The sequence below is a fragment of the Dendropsophus ebraccatus genome, chromosome 4, assembly GCF_027789765.1.
Source record: "Dendropsophus ebraccatus isolate aDenEbr1 chromosome 4, aDenEbr1.pat, whole genome shotgun sequence".
Classification (NCBI taxonomy): Eukaryota; Metazoa; Chordata; class Amphibia; order Anura; family Hylidae; genus Dendropsophus; species Dendropsophus ebraccatus.
The window spans coordinates 123,225,457-123,243,571 of NC_091457.1; the positions used below are offsets into that span (position 1 = coordinate 123,225,457).

The following is an 18,115-nucleotide window of genomic DNA, read 5'->3' on the forward strand; positions in this document are numbered from 1 at the left end:
GCTGTTGCCGATTGCAACATACATTGTGTGAACATAGCCTTAAAGTGTGAGAACTACCCCAGGCCAATATAACTCCTGCACTAACGCATACAGCTTGTGCCCAGACTTAGCCTGTAGACTGTGGGGTACATAACACCATTTAGCTGACCCTTGGCATTGCATTTGGTGTTCTCAGACTTGTATACCATATCAGTGCTGCAATGAAGTCACTGAGCTGCTTTACAGTGCAACTCATTATATTGCTAATGTTCATCTATGCAAATTGCAAATGACTGACATATGAGGTTTATTAACTGTAAGGGTTTCATAGATTCACAGATCAGAGAGTGCAATGAATACTAACTATAACAGGTCTTCGCTGACGTGTCTGGGTGGCTTGTGGCTGCTTAGCTTAGATTTATGAGTACACAGTTTTAACTCTTAGCACCTCTGAAAGTGTCTACTTTATTTCTGGAAAGTCTCAATTTGCTGTCATTGGGCCTTTTTTTATGCTTTAACATCTTGTCATTAAACCAGCTTGCATTTGTGATCTATAGACTTCAGCATTTTATTTTCATTCACTAAAAAAAGCTGAGTTTGCCATCTAGTGGTCAAATATATAAACTGCACCATTGTATGTTTGATTAAAACCGGACACTGACACTGATTTTATTCCTAATCTATATTGTGGGAAATATTGTATGTTTGCATTGCTTTATATAGTCTTTCTCTGGACGTTAGCAAAGTAAAGGTTGCAACAATAATGACTAATGAGAGACAATGTGATGCTTCAATGATGCCATCTGTTGTACAGGGGAGCTTTTCATTAGTCAGAACCGATAGGAAAAAAAACAATATAAATTAACAATTGTAAAATTATTACGTTGTTTGCCTTTTTAAGGGAGACTTTAAAAAAAACACCAGTTTCAGCTCGAAATTGGAAAATAAACTTTGCAATAAATGTACCTTATGCCGTGTCCGGCTGCTAGTTATACATGTCCTCATTGGCCCCAGTCATCCTTGCAAGTGTGCTGATGTAATATCCATAGTCACATGTATGTCAAGGCCAATTACTGACCAAAGTGGTGATAATCCATCCACAATGATACTATCAATGTATCCAGTGGCTGCCTGACATTACCATGGAGAAGACATCAGTATACATACAGGAACTATGGGAATGCCAAGAGACCTACAAGACTAGCAACGGGGAATCAGAACAGGACGGGAAAGATAAAAAATATAATCGTTATCAGTTAATAACCTAATGTCTAGCAGAAAAAATAGACATTTAAGGATCCAAATCACAAGGATGCCAACAACAATATCATATAGAATAATATAAGGGCAGACTAAGGTCTTTTTCTGCTGACACCAATATCAACCATATGTGTTTCTGTCACCTGCAGGACTTCCTGTGATTGGGAAGTAGATCAATTAAATATCATAATAAGGGGGTTTTCCGATATCAGAAAATTATATTGAAAAAAAATATCATCCCAAGACGTAACTTACCGATATAGTGTTGTCACTAAATGTACTGGGGGTAAACAAGCCTTTGCTTGGCTCACCCCTGACAGGGTAGTCCTTTTATTTTTAGTGTGATGTCTCAGCAGTTCCCGTTTCCTTTCACCTTCCCAATATGACACATCATTCCCTGCTGTCTCAGGAAGCTTAGCTGAATCTTGTCTCTGAGCTCAAACCCTGAGGTGTGCTTACACAATACTGCCTTGTGTTGAACAATGTCTCAGGCAGAGGACCAGGCCGGTAATGCAGTAGCAGATTATAATAGGTCCGTTTCGGGTGGTATCCCTGGCTCTTGAGGGGCCCATGGCCACCCAAACAGACTTATACTTTCCCTGTCCCTGGCTACAGTTCCGCCATGATATGCAAACAATTGCTGTTTTTTTTTACCTCAATTCTGCACAAATCAGGGCATCATGACATTATCTATTCTGTACTATGAACACAACGCTAGTGCTGCCATAGTTACAATGGGGTTGGAGGGCAGGCTTAGCGAACAGCCCGGGGCCTATGGTAAAGTTAATCCTCACCTGGGGGAATGAAGACAGCAGCTGTTGCAGGCTCACAGGTAGTGGAGTGAAATATTCTGCTGTGTAAAAACATCTACAGCAAAAAATATCTACAGCAGCTCTGAACTATCAGGAGTGCTGTGGGAGGGGAATAAGCAGGGTGGGAGAGCTATGGATGAAAGGGAAAGCAATGCATTCTGAGCTAGGAAGTACAGTAATAATCTGACATAGAAATAGAAACTACAGAGTAACAGAACAAAGGGGTTTTTAGTGGTTTCAGAACTGGGGCATACAGGTTAGCATTGCTATCTGTTTCTGCAGCAAGTTTATTTTTTTCCTGACATCGGAGTTGCCCTTTATTTCACTAATAACAAATGTAATTCCTCTTTGCATCTTCATATGCGCTTCCGTTTCCTATAATTTCGCTGTATATTGTATGTATGTATAAATCAATGTATAAATGTATGTATAAGTAATTTCTTGTGTAACCCGATGATATCATAGTTTGATTTATTACATGAAGATAGCTATATTACAATACAGTATTCTGCTTCTAATTGGCAGCAAGTGGGGGGAAGTAGTTCAGCCTGTCAATGAAATTTTGGATGGTAAGAAATTTCCGTTGTATAATAAGACACAAGCGTCTATAATGGCTCTGTAAAGCAGTTATGTGCATTTTACTGCTGCACATGTGTAATTCATTGCTAGTTACACCGCTATACCAATCCTGTTTTAGGATGGTGCAATAGTGACACACAGTGGACAGTACTGGATCTGCAGGCCAGACACTGCCACTGTTATATCTTCGGTAACGGATGGGGAACCTTAACCCTACAGCTGCTGTAAAACTACAAATCCCATCATGCCTGGACAGCCAAAGCTAAAGTTTTGGCTGTCGAGGCATGATGGAAATTGTAGTTTTGCAACAAATAAAGAACCAAAGGTTCTCCATATCTGTCTTAGGTAAATGGTGTGGCCTCCTCCTTCGTAAACCATAGTACAAATCTATGGCAGCTCAGAGCAGCCAAACGTGTGCCGTATTTCTTGAGAGGTGTGGGACATAAGGGCAGGAATCTAGACCGGTGTACAAAATATTTATTAGATGCACATTCAGCAGTCATCTTGACTTCCAGGACTTTTTCTTTTTGTTTTTGCAGTGCAGCAAGACGTGTGATGAAGGATTCCGCTACCGTAAGGTGTTCTGCACTAATAAAGACAACAAAGAAGTCCCGGCCCTTCACTGTGATGATAACAGCCGGCCATCCGATGTAGATAACTGCAACCTACAGTCTTGTGAATACATCTGGATAACTGGGGAGTGGTCTCAGGTAACAACAGTGACATTAATTCTACTATATTATATGAAATGGGAATATTTAAAGAGGGTCTATAAAATAAACTGACAACTGGGCGTTACCATTCGCTTGTTAATAAGGTGAGTCCCTACATAGTCTGATGCCAGCGTTGATTGGACAGTGTCAGTGCAGCCCTCATGAATGAGGGGAATGGTAACACCCAGTTGTCAATTTATTCATAAATTAAAGGGGGAAAAGGGAGAATACTCCAGGAAACTGTAAAGAAAAATGTTATTCTACAAGCGTTCATTTCCAAATATGACCATTTGGTTTCTGTTTTTAGTCAGCCGTTACAATCTTTCATAAAAGTTTTATGTTTTTAGTGTTCGGCGACATGTGGAATGGGCTATCGGCAGAGACTTGTGTCATGCAGTGAAGTGTATTCAGCAAAAGATCATTATGAGTATGGCTACCAAAGCTCTGCAAACTGCCCGGGAACCCAGCCTAGCAATATGCAGAGCTGCTTCTTAGGAGAATGTCCTCTTATGGCTTCATGGAGGGTCGGCAATTGGGGGAAGGTGAGTATACAGGAATAAGAGGCTATTGTTGAGGCTGCTCTGGGGTCCTTGGAGAGAGGGGGCCCAGCTTGGGTTCTGCTAACCATTCTGCTATTGGTGGTGAGGATTCTGTGCAAGACATCCTCCAGATGAACAGTGTAACTGGCCAAAAAGGGGAAGGGGTTATCAGACACTAGGCCCTTCCATGCTGCATGGCAAAAGCGGGCACCATAACAGGGAGCTTATTTAAATTTTTACTATGGGGCTCCACCTGTGTCCATTCTTACCTATCATTCTATTTGCAGTGCTCTGTCACCTGTGGGGTTGGATTTATGCAGCGTTCTGTGCAGTGCCTAACCAACAACGATATGCCCAGCAACATGTGCACTTTGGATATCAGACCGGAGGAGAGGCGGCCGTGCTACAACCCTCATGACTGTAAGCAGAGCACGTTTATTGAGTGCTCCATATTATGTAAATGATGTAACCGTTTTATCCCTCCCTTATATAGCGGGAAAAGGACAATAAGACCAATTTTTCCAAATCCTCAGAACACATTTAGGCCATGTTCACACAACATACAAACAATGGCAGTTTTTTAGCATGTTCCTACAGCTGACATTGTTATATCAGTATGAACATTATTTTAGCTTAATATTGACTGCTGTTTATTGTTCATTGATATGTTCACTATTTTTGTGGCTCTGTTGAACAATGGCCGTTGTTTTACCCAACAAGAACAGCCATTGTTTTACGGAAAAGTATGTTATGTGAACTTGGCCTTAAAATGTAACATTCTGGCACTAGAGGGAGCTCAAATAGATTGTCCCATTAAAACTGTTCTTTCTAAAATGTTGCCTGGGGACTCCTATGCTTCTTGAAACCTTAGTAGGTTTCTAATGCAAGCCTTTTCTGCATAAAGAGACAGTCTGCTGTATAGCAGAGGGGGCTCTTGTAAACACCTATGTATTTGTGATTGAATGAAGTCTCCAGATCAAGTGGTTACAAGACCCCTATGAAAAGAGGAGGAACAAACATAAGGCTGGATAATATAAGGGTATTTGCTGTAAGCAGGAGCAATACCAGTTCACTGTGTATGTAGAGCAGTGGACTCCAACCTGTTTTGAAACTACAGTGCCCAAACTAAGAAAAGGAAAGGTGTGTACCCCATAAGAGATAATGCACTCACAGATATCAAAACGGTAGCAATTTCTTTATCAATATAACCACAGACTTGACAAAAAAAAAAAAAGAGAAACCAGCTGGGGGAGGAGAAACCCTCACCCCAAGACCTCAGCTATCTCCCACAGTACCAAGAATGTTATAGTAAGAAAGTGCACACATAAATAATATAAATTCTAATACATAAGGTGTAACCTGTAAATAAGACCCACTCAAATTCTAAGAAATCATTCATTCATTAATAAATAGTAAAAGGGACAAAGAAACTTTTCACCAGGGCAAACAATGTACTGGGGGAAGCAGGGCTCCGAAGCCCTACGGGTTTCATCACGTCCGTGACTTCATCAGGGGTGATTGCATGTGGTTTATCCTCTTTTATCTATAGCCTGTCTGTGTTTATGTAATTATTATATCCTTATCACCTATATCCAATAAACATACACTTACATAATCGGAAGGTGTTCAGATGGCAAGATAGAGCCAGTGCGCCACAGTAATGGCCGTCACAGCGTGTGTATAGTGTTGTTGCACAAGACTCCAGAGCCAGCATAAAGGACTGCGACTCACATGATCAGTACGTCAGTGTATGACGCTCTGTTATGTGATCTTCTCCGGCCTTCTATGTATATTCAAAAAGAGAAAATGATACCACATCGAGTTAAGGAACATTCATTCAGGTAAATGCAGATATGTACAAAAAGTATAGAACTATACATATAAATTCATATAATAATATGCCAATATATTAGCATAAAGGACTATGGATTAGAAGTTATATTATTTATCTGTGCATTTTCTTACTATAACATCCTTGGTACTGTGGGGAATAGTTGAGGGGTTGGTGCGAGGGTTCCCCTCCCCCAGGTGGTTGCTTTGTATTTTATATGTTTTTAATTTTTTCTAGTCTAGGGATGGGGAACCTTCAGCCCTCTAGCTGTTGCACAACTACAATTTCCATCAGCCAAAGCTTTAACTGTCCAGGCATGATGGGAATTGTAGTCTTGCAATAGCTGGAGGGCCAAATGTTCCATATCCCTGGTCTAGTCTGTGGTTATATAAATAAAGATATTGTTACATTTTGGATATTTGTGAGTGCATTTTCTCATTTTGGGGACACATCGTTCCCTGTTTGTTTTGGTTTTATATCTTTGTGTACCAATGATGGATAGTACCATTAGAATGCACTGTGGTGTCCGCTATTGGTGTTTTTTTACGTCCACCATATCCTGACGGCTCAAGTGAATTATGCAGAGCTGCAATACCAGACGCAGCCTGTGGACACAGGTGGCACTGTTTTTATAAGAAATCAGACACGTTCTCTCTAAACAATTTACACTATTAATTTTCCATGATCAACGTAAACAAAAAAACAATCCATCTCTTTTTCAGGCGACTTACCGCACAGTTGTCGAGACGTAAAAAGACTCAAGAGCGTTATGGAAGACGGCGAACAATATATAACAGTGCAAGAAAAAATAATAAAGGTGACTTCATCTTTCATGCAGCACGTTCCATGATGTTCTGTGTTTTCTATTATTTATAGACGGCTGCAGGCGCTCTCTCTCTCTCTCCAATAACGATTGGTTTTCTTTCAGGTTTATTGTTCCGGGATGCAGTCAGACAGCCCTAAGGAGTATGTGACTCTCATAAGTGATGAGGCAGAAAATTACTCCGAGGTGTTTGGCTACAGGTATGACTGAAATATCGTACTGTGTGCTGCACTGACTACCAGGCTCTGGATGGCAACTATTACTTATTATATTGCATTTCTCCTGTTATATTGCTTTGCCCCACCATAACATACCCAAACACATTTATTAGGACCAGCATAGTGGAGGAGGTAGGTGAAATGACTTGTACCTAATGTATTAATAAACTAGACGTGTCCCCCCCAGGCTTATCACCTCTCTTAAGGGGCCTGAAGATATATAGTTCAAAACGACCTACAACGTCGCCATCTATAACATCGTATTACGGGTGTATTATTGCTCATGAGCTGTATTTTATTTGGTTGCAGGTTACAGAATCCTACAGAATGTCCATACAATGGGAGCAGGAGAGAAGACTGTCCATGTAGGAGAGACTATACAGCCGCTGGGTTCTCCACTTTTAGTAAAGTGAGGCTGGATCTGGCCACTCTGCAAATTATAAGTGAGTGTGTATTGCGTATAATATGTACGGTTTATGGAATATACAGGTTGTGGGATATACAGATGATTGTAAGGGACTGAGCTGATTGGGAATGAATGAACGGTATAATCAGGTTCCTAAGGTCCCCATACACTTTAGTCAAATATTGGCCTTGCCTGCCAACCAGACGACTGTGTAAAGTGTATGAGGGCCTCGCACCTATGATGTCAGGGCTGGGTATGTTGGATTTCACTTGTCCAACCTTTTTGTTCTCAGAGCAATAAGCCACTTAGGCTGGAGCCAAGGCCAGAAGTTGATCCAGTAGGAAGCAGAGGCATAAGACCTTCCTTTATATTTCCCATTCTTTTTTCATCCACATCTGGCTTTGGCACAAAAACCTGCAGTGTGTGAAACTAGCCTTAGAACTCTATTACACTGACCGATTCAGAAAAGCAAGTGAGCTCCAGCTGTCAGGTCCACACTCGCTCGCTCCTCGTTCCCCGCTCGCTGCTGGCGCTATTACACGTGCCAACAGCGAGTGGGTAAGTTCAGGGGGGGCCGTGAGGAGGCTCCCCGGACGATCTTTACGCGGCTTCTATAACACAGAACGACAGCAGCAGATGGTTGCTAGGCTGATCTTTGAGTTTCAGCCTGTTGAAAGACAACTATCAGCCGACATTGTGCACATTGGCTGATGGTTGTCTTCTATTAGGGTTATTTACACAGAAAGATTATCTGACAGACTATCTGCCAAAGATTTGAAGCCAAAGCCAGAAACAGTCTATAAACGAGTGAACAGTTCATAAAGGAAAGCCTGAGATTTCTCTTCTTTTTAAATCCATTCCTGGCTTTGGCTTCAAATCTTTGGCAGATAATCTGTCAAATAATCTTTCTATGTAAATGGACCCTTACACAAAGCAATTATGGGCCGTAACGTCCGATATCGGCCAAATACAGTTGATAATCGTTTACTCTTATAGAGCCTTTAGCGCTAACTGGCAGCAGCTTTCCCAAAGATATTTGTCCACATTTACTTCTCAATAGAGAAGAGCAAACTTCAAGTACGTTCGGGTTCATCCAAACCTGAACTCTCGCCATATAATTAACGGTGGCTGAAGAAGTTGGATGCAGCCCTAAGGAGTAATGAAAAAAAAAGGGTACAGACGATGGCCGTAGAGCTGCATCCAACTTCTTCAACCACCATTCATTAAATGCAGAGTTTGGGTTCGGACGGAGTTCGCTCATCTCTACTTCTGAATATACTGTCAGCTTTACTAATCAGATACAGGGGTCACCTCTGCTCCTACAGGGTTTGTAGGCCAGGGGTTCCGGTGCCAGGAGGTTGCCCTGTCTGCAGGGTCCTGTATTAACAGTAGGCACAGCAAAAAGGGGTATATCTGGTGTAAAATCATGGGGCATGAAAATAGGGGTGCTAGCAAGAACAATATTGGGGTATTAGCAGGCAGGTTGTAGCTGGAAGTCTTAGGGTCCTATTCCACGGGCCGAGCAGGGCGCTATCAACAATGTAAACGAGCGCCGATCTGCTAGTTTACTGGGCCCATTCCACAGCCCGACAATCGTTAGCGAGGGCTGCAGGGACATCGTTATCAATATCCTTGCAGCCCTTGTTTCATACATTAACTGTCCAGGCGCAGGTCTTCTCCTTCTCCCAGCCGACTATGGAATAGAGAGAACGATCAGCCGATGATCCTGTCATCGGCTGATCATTCATTTAGGTTCAAACCTAAAATCATCGGTCGCCACCCGCGCATCGCTACGTGGAATAGCGGGCGCGGCAGGTCTTCTTCTCCCGCGCGGCAGCATCAGCGTCGGAGCGGCCTGTGTGAGCTGACAGACCGCTCAGCCAATCACTGTCCAGGACCGCCGTGGCCAGTGATTGGCTGAGCGGTCTGTCAGTTCAGACAGGCTGCTCCAAAACTGATGCTGCCGCACGGGACCAGGAGAAAGAGAAGACCTGTGCCTGGACAGGTAATGTATGAAACAAGGGCTGCAAGGACATCGATAACGATGTCCCTGCAGCCCTCGCTAATGATTGTCGGACCGTGGAATAGGCCCACGAGTTTACATCGTTGATCGGGCCCTGCTTGGCCTGTGGAATAGGACCCTTAATGAAGGTCTGGACCAGATGTAAAGAAAGGAAAGCAAACATTTACATTCAGAGATTCAGAGAAGTGAATCTCAACACATCATTAAAAAAAAATTCTTGCCTCCCTTGGGGTAATTATTTCCATTAAATCAATAAAACCAAAAGTAGCCTGTAACCAATAGCCAATACCTCTATGATGGTGCAGAATGCCATGATATCCACTGTATGTAGTCTTTCTATCATCATCACTTCTAACCGGCTACACATGTTGAATCGATTTGTGCTCTCTCCCTCTGCAGCGACGGATCTGCAGTTTGCACGTACTCTTGATGGACGACCTGTTCCATTTGCCACAGCTGGGGACTGTTATAGTGCAGCAAAGTGCCCTCAGGTAAGAAACTATGGTGATGGAGAAGAAACGCACGTGTCCCTAATCATGAGTTCAATTACAGTATTTTTGTAGGAAGAAGATGTAATCCGTTATCCACTGACGTATGGCATGGAAGTACAGTACATTGTTTGTGTATTTGGCATCGTATAATTTAGTAGGGGGTGTGAGAGGTGCTTGTGCTGCACAAGAAATAGGTTACTAAGTATATTAGCATGGTGGAAAAACTGAGCTGTATTGTGCTTCCTTAAAGGGCTACTCTGTTAAAAACTTTTTTTTCTTTCTTTTTTTTATTTTTTTTAAATCAGCTGGTGTCAGAAAGTTATACAGATTTGTAAATTACTTCTTTTTAAAAATCTTAAGCCTTTCAGTACTTATCAGTTGCTGTATGTCCTGCATGAAGTGGTCTTTTCTTTCCAGTCTGACACAGTACTCTCTGCTGCCACCTCTGTCCATGCCAGAGCAGTATAAAATCCCCATAGAAAACTTCTCCTGCTCTGGACAGTTCTGGTCATGGGCAGAGGTGGCAGCAGAGAGCTGCAAAGACTGCAAAGAATACACCACTTCCTGCAGGACATACAGCATCTGATGAGGACTGGAGGAATGGAGATTTGTAAATAAAAGTAATTTATAAATCTGTATAACTTTGGGGATCAGTTCATTTGAAAAAAAAAATTTCACCAGAGTATCCCCTTAATCTGATCACCGTGGACAGATTATCTCTCACTTTATTCTAATACCATAGATATGCGATTGTTAGATCCAAACAACTTCACTGAAATCTGTAAACAACCTAATGTATTTGGAAGGCCATAAAATTTGTCAGGGTTTGCTAAAAATCTTATGTCTTTGGTTGTCCAGTATGGGCGGATGATTCTCTTTGGACAAAATGACAATTAAGGTTCTACTGGGTGCGCCTAGGAAAATCTTCAAGAAATGTATTGTCAGCACAATATTAAAGGGGTGTTCTGGAGAAAGATTTTTTTTTTCAGCTAAACTAGTGTCAGAAAGTTATGCAGGTTTGGAAATTACCTGGGTTGTTCAGTGAAAATCTTTTTCTTTCAAATCAACTGGTGTCAGAAAGTTATATAGATTTCTAATTTACTTCTATTTAAAAATCTCAAGTCTTCCCATACTTATTAGCTGCTGTATGTCATGCCGGAAATGCTGTTTTATTTTCAGTCTGACACAGGGCCGAGACAGGAACTGTCCAGAGCAGGAGAGGTTTTCTATGGGAATCTCTTGCTCTGGACAGTTCCTGTCTCGGCCAGAGATGTCAGCAGAGAGCACTGTGTCAGACTGAAAATAAAACATTTCCTGCAGGACATACAGCAGGAAGACTTGAGATTTTTTTATTAGAAGTAAATTACAAATCTGTATAACTTTCTGACACCAGTTGATTTGAAAGAAAAAGATTTTCACTGCACAACCCTCTTAAGTCTTCCAATACTTATAAACTGCTGTATGTCCTGTAGAAAATGGTGTATTCTTTGCGATTTCACTCAGTGCTGACACATCTGCCAGTGACAGAACTGTCCAGACCAGTAGCAAATCTCCTGCTCTGGACAGTTCCTGACACGGTCATAGCACTGTGTCAGGATGGAAAGAATACACTAGAGAAGGAATATGACAGATGTTTCCAGTTCTTATGACTCCAGGTCTCAGCTTTATGCTGGAAGTGTCCAAACACCTTTTATAGCTGTCAGCCAAATGTTTTTTAAGCTGAAATCTATCTCACCCGATCCCTGCATACACATGAGTGCAAGGTACAGCCAAACAATCATATGTTCTTAATGGAGAGAGAGAAGGTAAACTGCTGCCTGACTCCTCTAGCGGAAGCTTATCTTTCCAAAAACAGCTGAAATCCAATATGTCTGATCCTTCTCTCCCCAACATTAACCAGTATTTTGTATGGGGGGTTTGTCACACACTTGTTAGATGGCCATCTTGGGGTTGGCTGGGGGATGGCTGGGCCCCAAACTTTTAATTTGCACCCACCCCCACCCCTGCCCCGACTGACCACTAAGCCAGCAAGTGTAGTCATAACTGAGTAACTGCAAGCGCTCGTCAGGGGTGCTTTTAGTTAAAGGGGTAGTGCGGTGTAAAACAAACACATTACAAAGTTATACAACATTGTAATGTGTGTCATTTATGTGAAGGGTCCCCTTACACACACACACACACACACACACACACACCCCCCGGACCGTCAACCCGGAAGCGTGATACAGTATACTCACGGAATCACTGTCAACCCCGGCCGCCATCTTGGTACGATCACGTCAACTTCAGGAGGCTGGCCTGACTGCTCCGGCCCTCCCTCATGCTGGCCCCCCTCCAGCACGTCATCAGCTGCTCAGCTGCGATTGGCTGAGCATAACAGAAGCCCCGGATCATTAGGAATTATCCAGGAACATTTACTGCTGTTTGAGCTTTGCACAGGTGTCTTAACGATCCAGCCCATGTTCATTATACACACAGGTGGGGAATAGGAAGCAATCTGCCTGGATCATTCTTAATGATGAGGAGGGCGGGGAGGAGGGACAGAGAGGGTGTGCCAGCCTAATGCATATACAAATGTAAGCACCGGCTGTTAGACACAGCGCTGCAGGATTAAAAGTTGTTTTTATGACAATAACTGCATCCCCTGCCGAATGGACCCCAGGACAGATCTTGGATTAAAAGCAGCTATCCAAAGGTAGTGGTTTGGGGAGGGGGGGTCAGATTGTGGGTACAGAGTCACTTTAAAGGGACATTTGTAGAACCCAGGAGGCCTGCTCGGCCATCTGGTGCTGCAAATGATGACAGCTCAGGGGTCCCAGAGTATTGCAGGAGTGGGTCCCATATCAGCCGCTATGGCTGCTACAGTGGTAGTTATGCCCCTGGCCTCTTGTCATAACTTTAATATTGCCAAATGCATCTGACCTGACACTCTTACTGCTTTTCTTATAGGGTCGTTTTAGCCTCAACCTAAAAGGAACTGGTCTTTCTGTATCAGAAACAACAAAATGGATGTCACAAGGCAACTATGCAGTAACCGAAATAGCCAAATCCCCGGTAAGTCCTAGCATTTTACTATATTTTATATCAGTTTTTATCTATCTATCTACAAAAAAGTAGATCTACACGGCACACCAACATAAAGTGAATTGGTAATTTATTCCATCCAAAAAAGGAGACACCAAAAGGTGCTATGTTTCACCTCTCTCGCAGTCATTATGAAGCATTATAGGAGTGCAGGTGAACCATAATTATAGGGCCGGATCATTAATAATTTTGCATATCCAGCATAATATTAAAGAAACAAAAGTGAAATAAAGTGCTAAAAATTACATAAAGTTCATGATAACATTGTACTATATTTATGTATTTTTTAGCACTTTATCTCACTTTTGTTTCTTTAGGGTGCGTTCACACCTACAGGATCTGCAGCAGATCTGCAGCAGATTTGATGCTGTGTTCAGTTATTTAACTGAAATCTGCTGCAGAAAATCAGCTGCAGATCCTGTAGGTGTGAACGCACCCTTAATATTATGCTGGATATATCCGGCCCTATTATTATGGTTCACCTGCACTCCTATAATGCTTAATAATGACTCTGCGAGAGAGTTTTTCGGATGGAATAAATTAGCAATACACTTTATGTTGGTGTGCCGTGAAGAGAGGTCAGGATGACCATGTGCAGTTCTTTTTCCTGGAATCGTGATGTGATCAATGGCGACCATAGACACCATAAAACAAATATTATTGTCTTTTTATTTCTAGGATGGAACCAAAGTCACGGGAAAATGTGGTGGTTATTGTGGCAAATGTATTCCGTCCTCTGTAACCGGCCTCCGTGTTCAGCTGTTATAGAACTGGTAAGGATGAATGGAGCACGACCACTAAAACACACTCTAAGGTGGGCATTTATTAAGTCCGACGTTTTTTACGCCGGACTTATAAATGCCCCCGCAGCTCCGGCGCTACGGGGATTTATGTAGAGGCGGACTGCCTCTACATAAATCCCGTGCGCGCCGGTGCGCACCGCCGAAAACCTACGCCAGCTGAGGACTGGAGTAGGTTTTCGGCGTACATTTGGGCAGAACGGATGGTAAATCGTGCAGACTCTGAGTCCGCGTCCTCCATTCCGCCCACTACACGTCCCCTTTCCGCCCCCCCTTGCGTACTTGGCGGAAAGTGCCGATTTGCAAATATTTTATTCGCAGATCGGCCATTTGCGTATAAAAAAATACGCAAATCGGCACTTTCCGACGAAAATCATCCGTTCGCCGGATGATACATGTGGCCCTAAGACTTTAAATGGTAACTTTTCTCACAATTTGAGGAGGGGAAAGAGGACATTCTGTGGGTGGAGATCATGAGAGTGAAGATAGCGACCAGTCTAAAGGGTCTTCTGCACGGCCCGACAAGCTGCAGCAATTTGTGTGACCCATTTAATGCATCTTTGTCGGTCACTTATCACCTTTTTACAAAGGGCGATGCAACAATGCATTGAATGCGCTGCACAAAAGATCCAATCATTGTGTGAATGAGGCTGTGAGTGACAGTTTGCTTGTTCATTGGCTGAATGGTCATTTTATATGGGATGATGGTCAGCGACTAGTGGTGATCAGCCCGAGTAGAATAGCCCTAAAAAAATTCATTATTCCTAATAATATACAGAATAAGAATTATTCCATAACTAAATCAAAATGCTTTCCATCTAGTGCTGTTTATACAGTTTATTACTCCACCTCCCCAGACTGGACCCTACATTACCCCACAGTGCTGCCAATAATAATAAACGAATGAGGAGCTAGATTTTAAGGACTACATAGCAACTAGGATTCCAATGGTAACTGTGTTACCTTTCTATATGGCTGGTAGGAGGTGTGGGGGAGACAGGAGGCATGTATGCTGCAGCTCAGTCTGACCATTCTGCATCTTGAGCTTGGAAGAAAAACTTAATTTTATAACTTTGCACACAGCCATTAGCTAACAGACAGGTATCATTTGTTTTATCTCAATATCAGTTTATGTGTTTATCAGTATATGTCTGTGGCTCTGAGCATCATATAGAGCTGACAGAGTCTTTATAAGTGTATGGGGGTGTCCTGACTTCCCTCCTGACAGATGTTGTTGGTAGGAAGGATTAAAGGGATTATCCAGCATTAAATTTTTATTTTTTTTTATATAACGCTGCCCTGTTGGTAAACATGTAATACTTACCTCTCCATGCTCACCAGGTATCCCAATGTGGCCTTTCCTTTGTCCCCCACTGGCTGCAAGCCCACTACTTCTGAGACAAATTTGTCTTGGTAGTGACAGCCCACTCAGCCAATCAGTGGCTGAGATCGAAAAGAGCCGTGACCATGAGTTCATTTTGGAAGTAGCAGAGCTACAATCAGCAGGGGACACCGGAGAGGCCGCACCGCCACACTGGGGGAGCACAGAGAGGTAAGCATTACATGTTTATTATGTTTATCAACAAGGCACCAATATATACAAAAAAATTTAAACACTGGAAAACCCTTTCAAAAGCATGAGGAATTCAGACATGCTTGATCCTTTGTTCTCCTGGAAGATAAACTGCTGCCAGAGGTGTCTGGCTTGTTCTCCCCTCCTTACAGACAGTATGTTGATATGGAGCATGCATTTGTTGCAAGGAATAGCTATCGCCAAACAGCTATAGATAGTATATGGCCACCCTCAGTGTTTCACCTGACATTAGATTATAGATATATCACGAGAAGCATGAAATAATTTTAATCTGTTTCTTCCAGGTGCTTTAAAAATAAGAACATATGAGACGCTCAGATGGATAAAGACTCGTGTTGCAATACCTCTTCCTAGTTGTTTGTACATGTGTAAATAGACTGTATACCAAGTGATGTATAGAATAATATTTATGTCTAAGGTTATTTATTTTAATATTTTGTGTGCGTAAAATGTCTCTTGTACACCCTCCCCTGCGGGACGTGTCTCTAGTCTCTCATGTATCTAGAGCCGTCATCAGTGAAGTGGTTTGGCTGCTTTCTTTTTTTTTTATTTTATTTTTGCGTTCCACTTTTGCAGTCCATCCACTGCATTTTACGTGCTCTACATCATATGTAGCGTATTGACGTGAGTGATGCTTTCTTGTCACAGGTTTTAACTGTACATCGTTTTTCCAGTTGGCTATTTGAGTCTCTGGTGCTTTGCAAGTATTATCAGCGTATGCTTGGCTTTTTCTCCAAAATGTTTATAGGAAGAAATATTGTTAGATTTATAATCATTGGGTGGTTGGTCAAGACATCCAGTCCCCTAATAACCACATATATACATTCTATGGCTATGTTCACACAATGTATGTTTTCGTAAAAGTTCGGCTGTTGTTGCAATCGGCAACAACGGACGTACTTTGTACGAGAACATGTGTTGCCTTGATTTGTATGGGATCCCAGCCGGAGTGTATACACATAGTATACCCTCCAACCGGGATCCCGTGCTACACCACAAAGAACTGACATGTCTGTTTTCTGCGGCCGCTATTCAGTGAATAGCGTCTGTAAAAAACCATGTCAGTGCACACTATTGAGTGAGCGGCTACAGCTGCACGCTCAATAGTTTGCAGTGGAGAGTTCTGATGCGGGCACGCATAGATGCTCCCGCATCAGAAACCTGCGGCAGGAAAGATCATCTGGCCGGTACTGCAGTAACGGCGGGGATGATCTTTTCAGAGACCGGCCGCTTCGTGACCATCCGAACCTGAGCGTGCAGCAACCTGGAAAACATGTAAACAGCCATAGGTTATATCCATGTTTTCCAGGGCTCCCTAGGGCTGCATCCAACTTATGCAGCCACCAGTAATCAAATGCTGTATGCTTGGGTTCGGATGGACTCAAGAGCATGCTTGAGATTTGTTCATCCCTAGTATTAATGCATTAGGTAGCCCAGGACTGCCTATACATTCTTGGGTATCATCATAAGCCTCATTCATCAAGCTCAGCACCATAAAGGATTCTCAACCCTTAACACAAATGTACAAGTTCTACATGAGTACAATTTGCAAACATTGCAAAGTGCGTTCACATGCACGCTCTGTAATTACAATGACCATCGGTGTCCAAAAGATCTTCTGTCTAGTTGAAATGTAAGGAAGTTGATCGCACTACTATTATAGTCCATTCCATTAAGTTAAGTTTCCATAAGTTGTGTAATAATGTAGGTGTAAGCATCCCATAAGAAATAGTGATTGGCCCCCAAGTCAGCTCTATCTTCTCCTTCACCATTGCTCCCAATATTCCGTCATGGGCTCACCCCACCAGAGTATCCTTTGGGCTAATCAGATTCTGGAGGTGTCAACAGAGCCTAATAAAGTTTCCAAAATAACCCCCATGATATCCCATGGTAGTATAGTATATCGGTACTATGTGATATTGACTAGATTAAACATTTAGAAGGAAATGCCAAGTATAACACTTCTTATTTTATGTCGAACACCTGGTCATATGTATAATAACATTGTGAATTCTGTATGTGTTTAATGTAATATTTTATATGAAAAAGGGAATTATTTGCACTATAAGCTGAAAGTAAACAACAATGGTGCCTTTTATAAAAAAAAAATATCTTTAGAAATATTTATTGAATTAATATCTAAGAATTAAATATTATTTTTGATTTTTACAGAAGTTACAATAAATGTACTCTAGAAAATGTTCAAGTTCATAATATTTTTTATACATTGCATGAATTGCTGCATGTCATCCAAACCAAAGCATTGATATAGCGGCAATGGAGTAAGTACAAGTCTGCACCATAGGGAGAGGGGGTGTGGAGCTTTAGGTGCTCACATCACTTCCCTATATATTGGGTGCTCTTGTTCCTCAATGAACCCTAATTTAGTGTCTTCCATTTATGCCCCTGCATCCTTGCCCCCTCTTAGGGTTCAGTCATGTATCTATCCTTTGTATTACCAAAAACAGAAATGAATTCCAGTAGAAGGAAGAGGGAAAAAACTTTTTTTTTTTAGTAGTGTTGAGTGGAAAGGCCAAACAGTTCGGGTTTGGCAATGTTATCTGAACACGAACGCTCTGCATTTTCAGTTGGATGCAGCCCTAGGGAGTGAATTTGGCCTATGGCTGGAGAACATTGCAGAGCCTGGACAGTTCAGCCTCTCCGCTCAACACTACATTTTAGTAACAACAAAAACACTGAAAGGAACAATGAGGTTGAGTATGTCTGTGTGTACAAGCCCTTACAGAATAATGGATTATTAGAGAGATTAATTAGAGAATTCTAAACAACTAGAAGGGAGTCTCTTATTTGGAGACGTGTTCAAGGCAAAGAGCTACGACAAAGACTGTGTCTCTCTCTGTCTTCTGTCCATTACATGGGCATCCCATAGGTTTAATTGGGTACCATTTAAGATTTTATTTGCCTTGTGATGGTGCTTGGATTTTTGGAACACTTGAGTGAGC

The 18,115-nt window shown here is 42.1% G+C and overlaps 1 protein-coding gene across 2 annotated transcripts in view; it reads left to right on the forward strand.

Moving 5' to 3' along the window:
* Nucleotides 1-17,238, forward strand: part of ADAMTS9 (ADAM metallopeptidase with thrombospondin type 1 motif 9) — a 187,263-nt gene extending 170,025 nt beyond the window's left edge. The window contains exons 31-40 of one of the 2 annotated variants that reach the window (XM_069966925.1): nt 3,170-3,340; nt 3,691-3,885; nt 4,170-4,302; nt 6,436-6,530; nt 6,642-6,736; nt 7,064-7,197; nt 9,583-9,674; nt 12,624-12,728; nt 13,437-13,531; nt 15,437-17,238. In XM_069966925.1, the coding sequence (XP_069823026.1) occupies nt 3,170-3,340; nt 3,691-3,885; nt 4,170-4,302; nt 6,436-6,530; nt 6,642-6,736; nt 7,064-7,197; nt 9,583-9,674; nt 12,624-12,728; nt 13,437-13,526 (1,110 nt within the window). In that variant the 3' untranslated portion in view covers nt 13,527-13,531; nt 15,437-17,238. Of the gene's footprint in view, nt 1-3,169; nt 3,341-3,690; nt 3,886-4,169; nt 4,303-6,435; nt 6,531-6,641; nt 6,737-7,063; nt 7,198-9,582; nt 9,675-12,623; nt 12,729-13,436; nt 13,532-15,436 lie in introns of those variants that run through there. The other variant, XR_011362637.1, reaches the window with a different exon arrangement.
* Nucleotides 17,239-18,115: the final 877 nt, after the last annotated feature.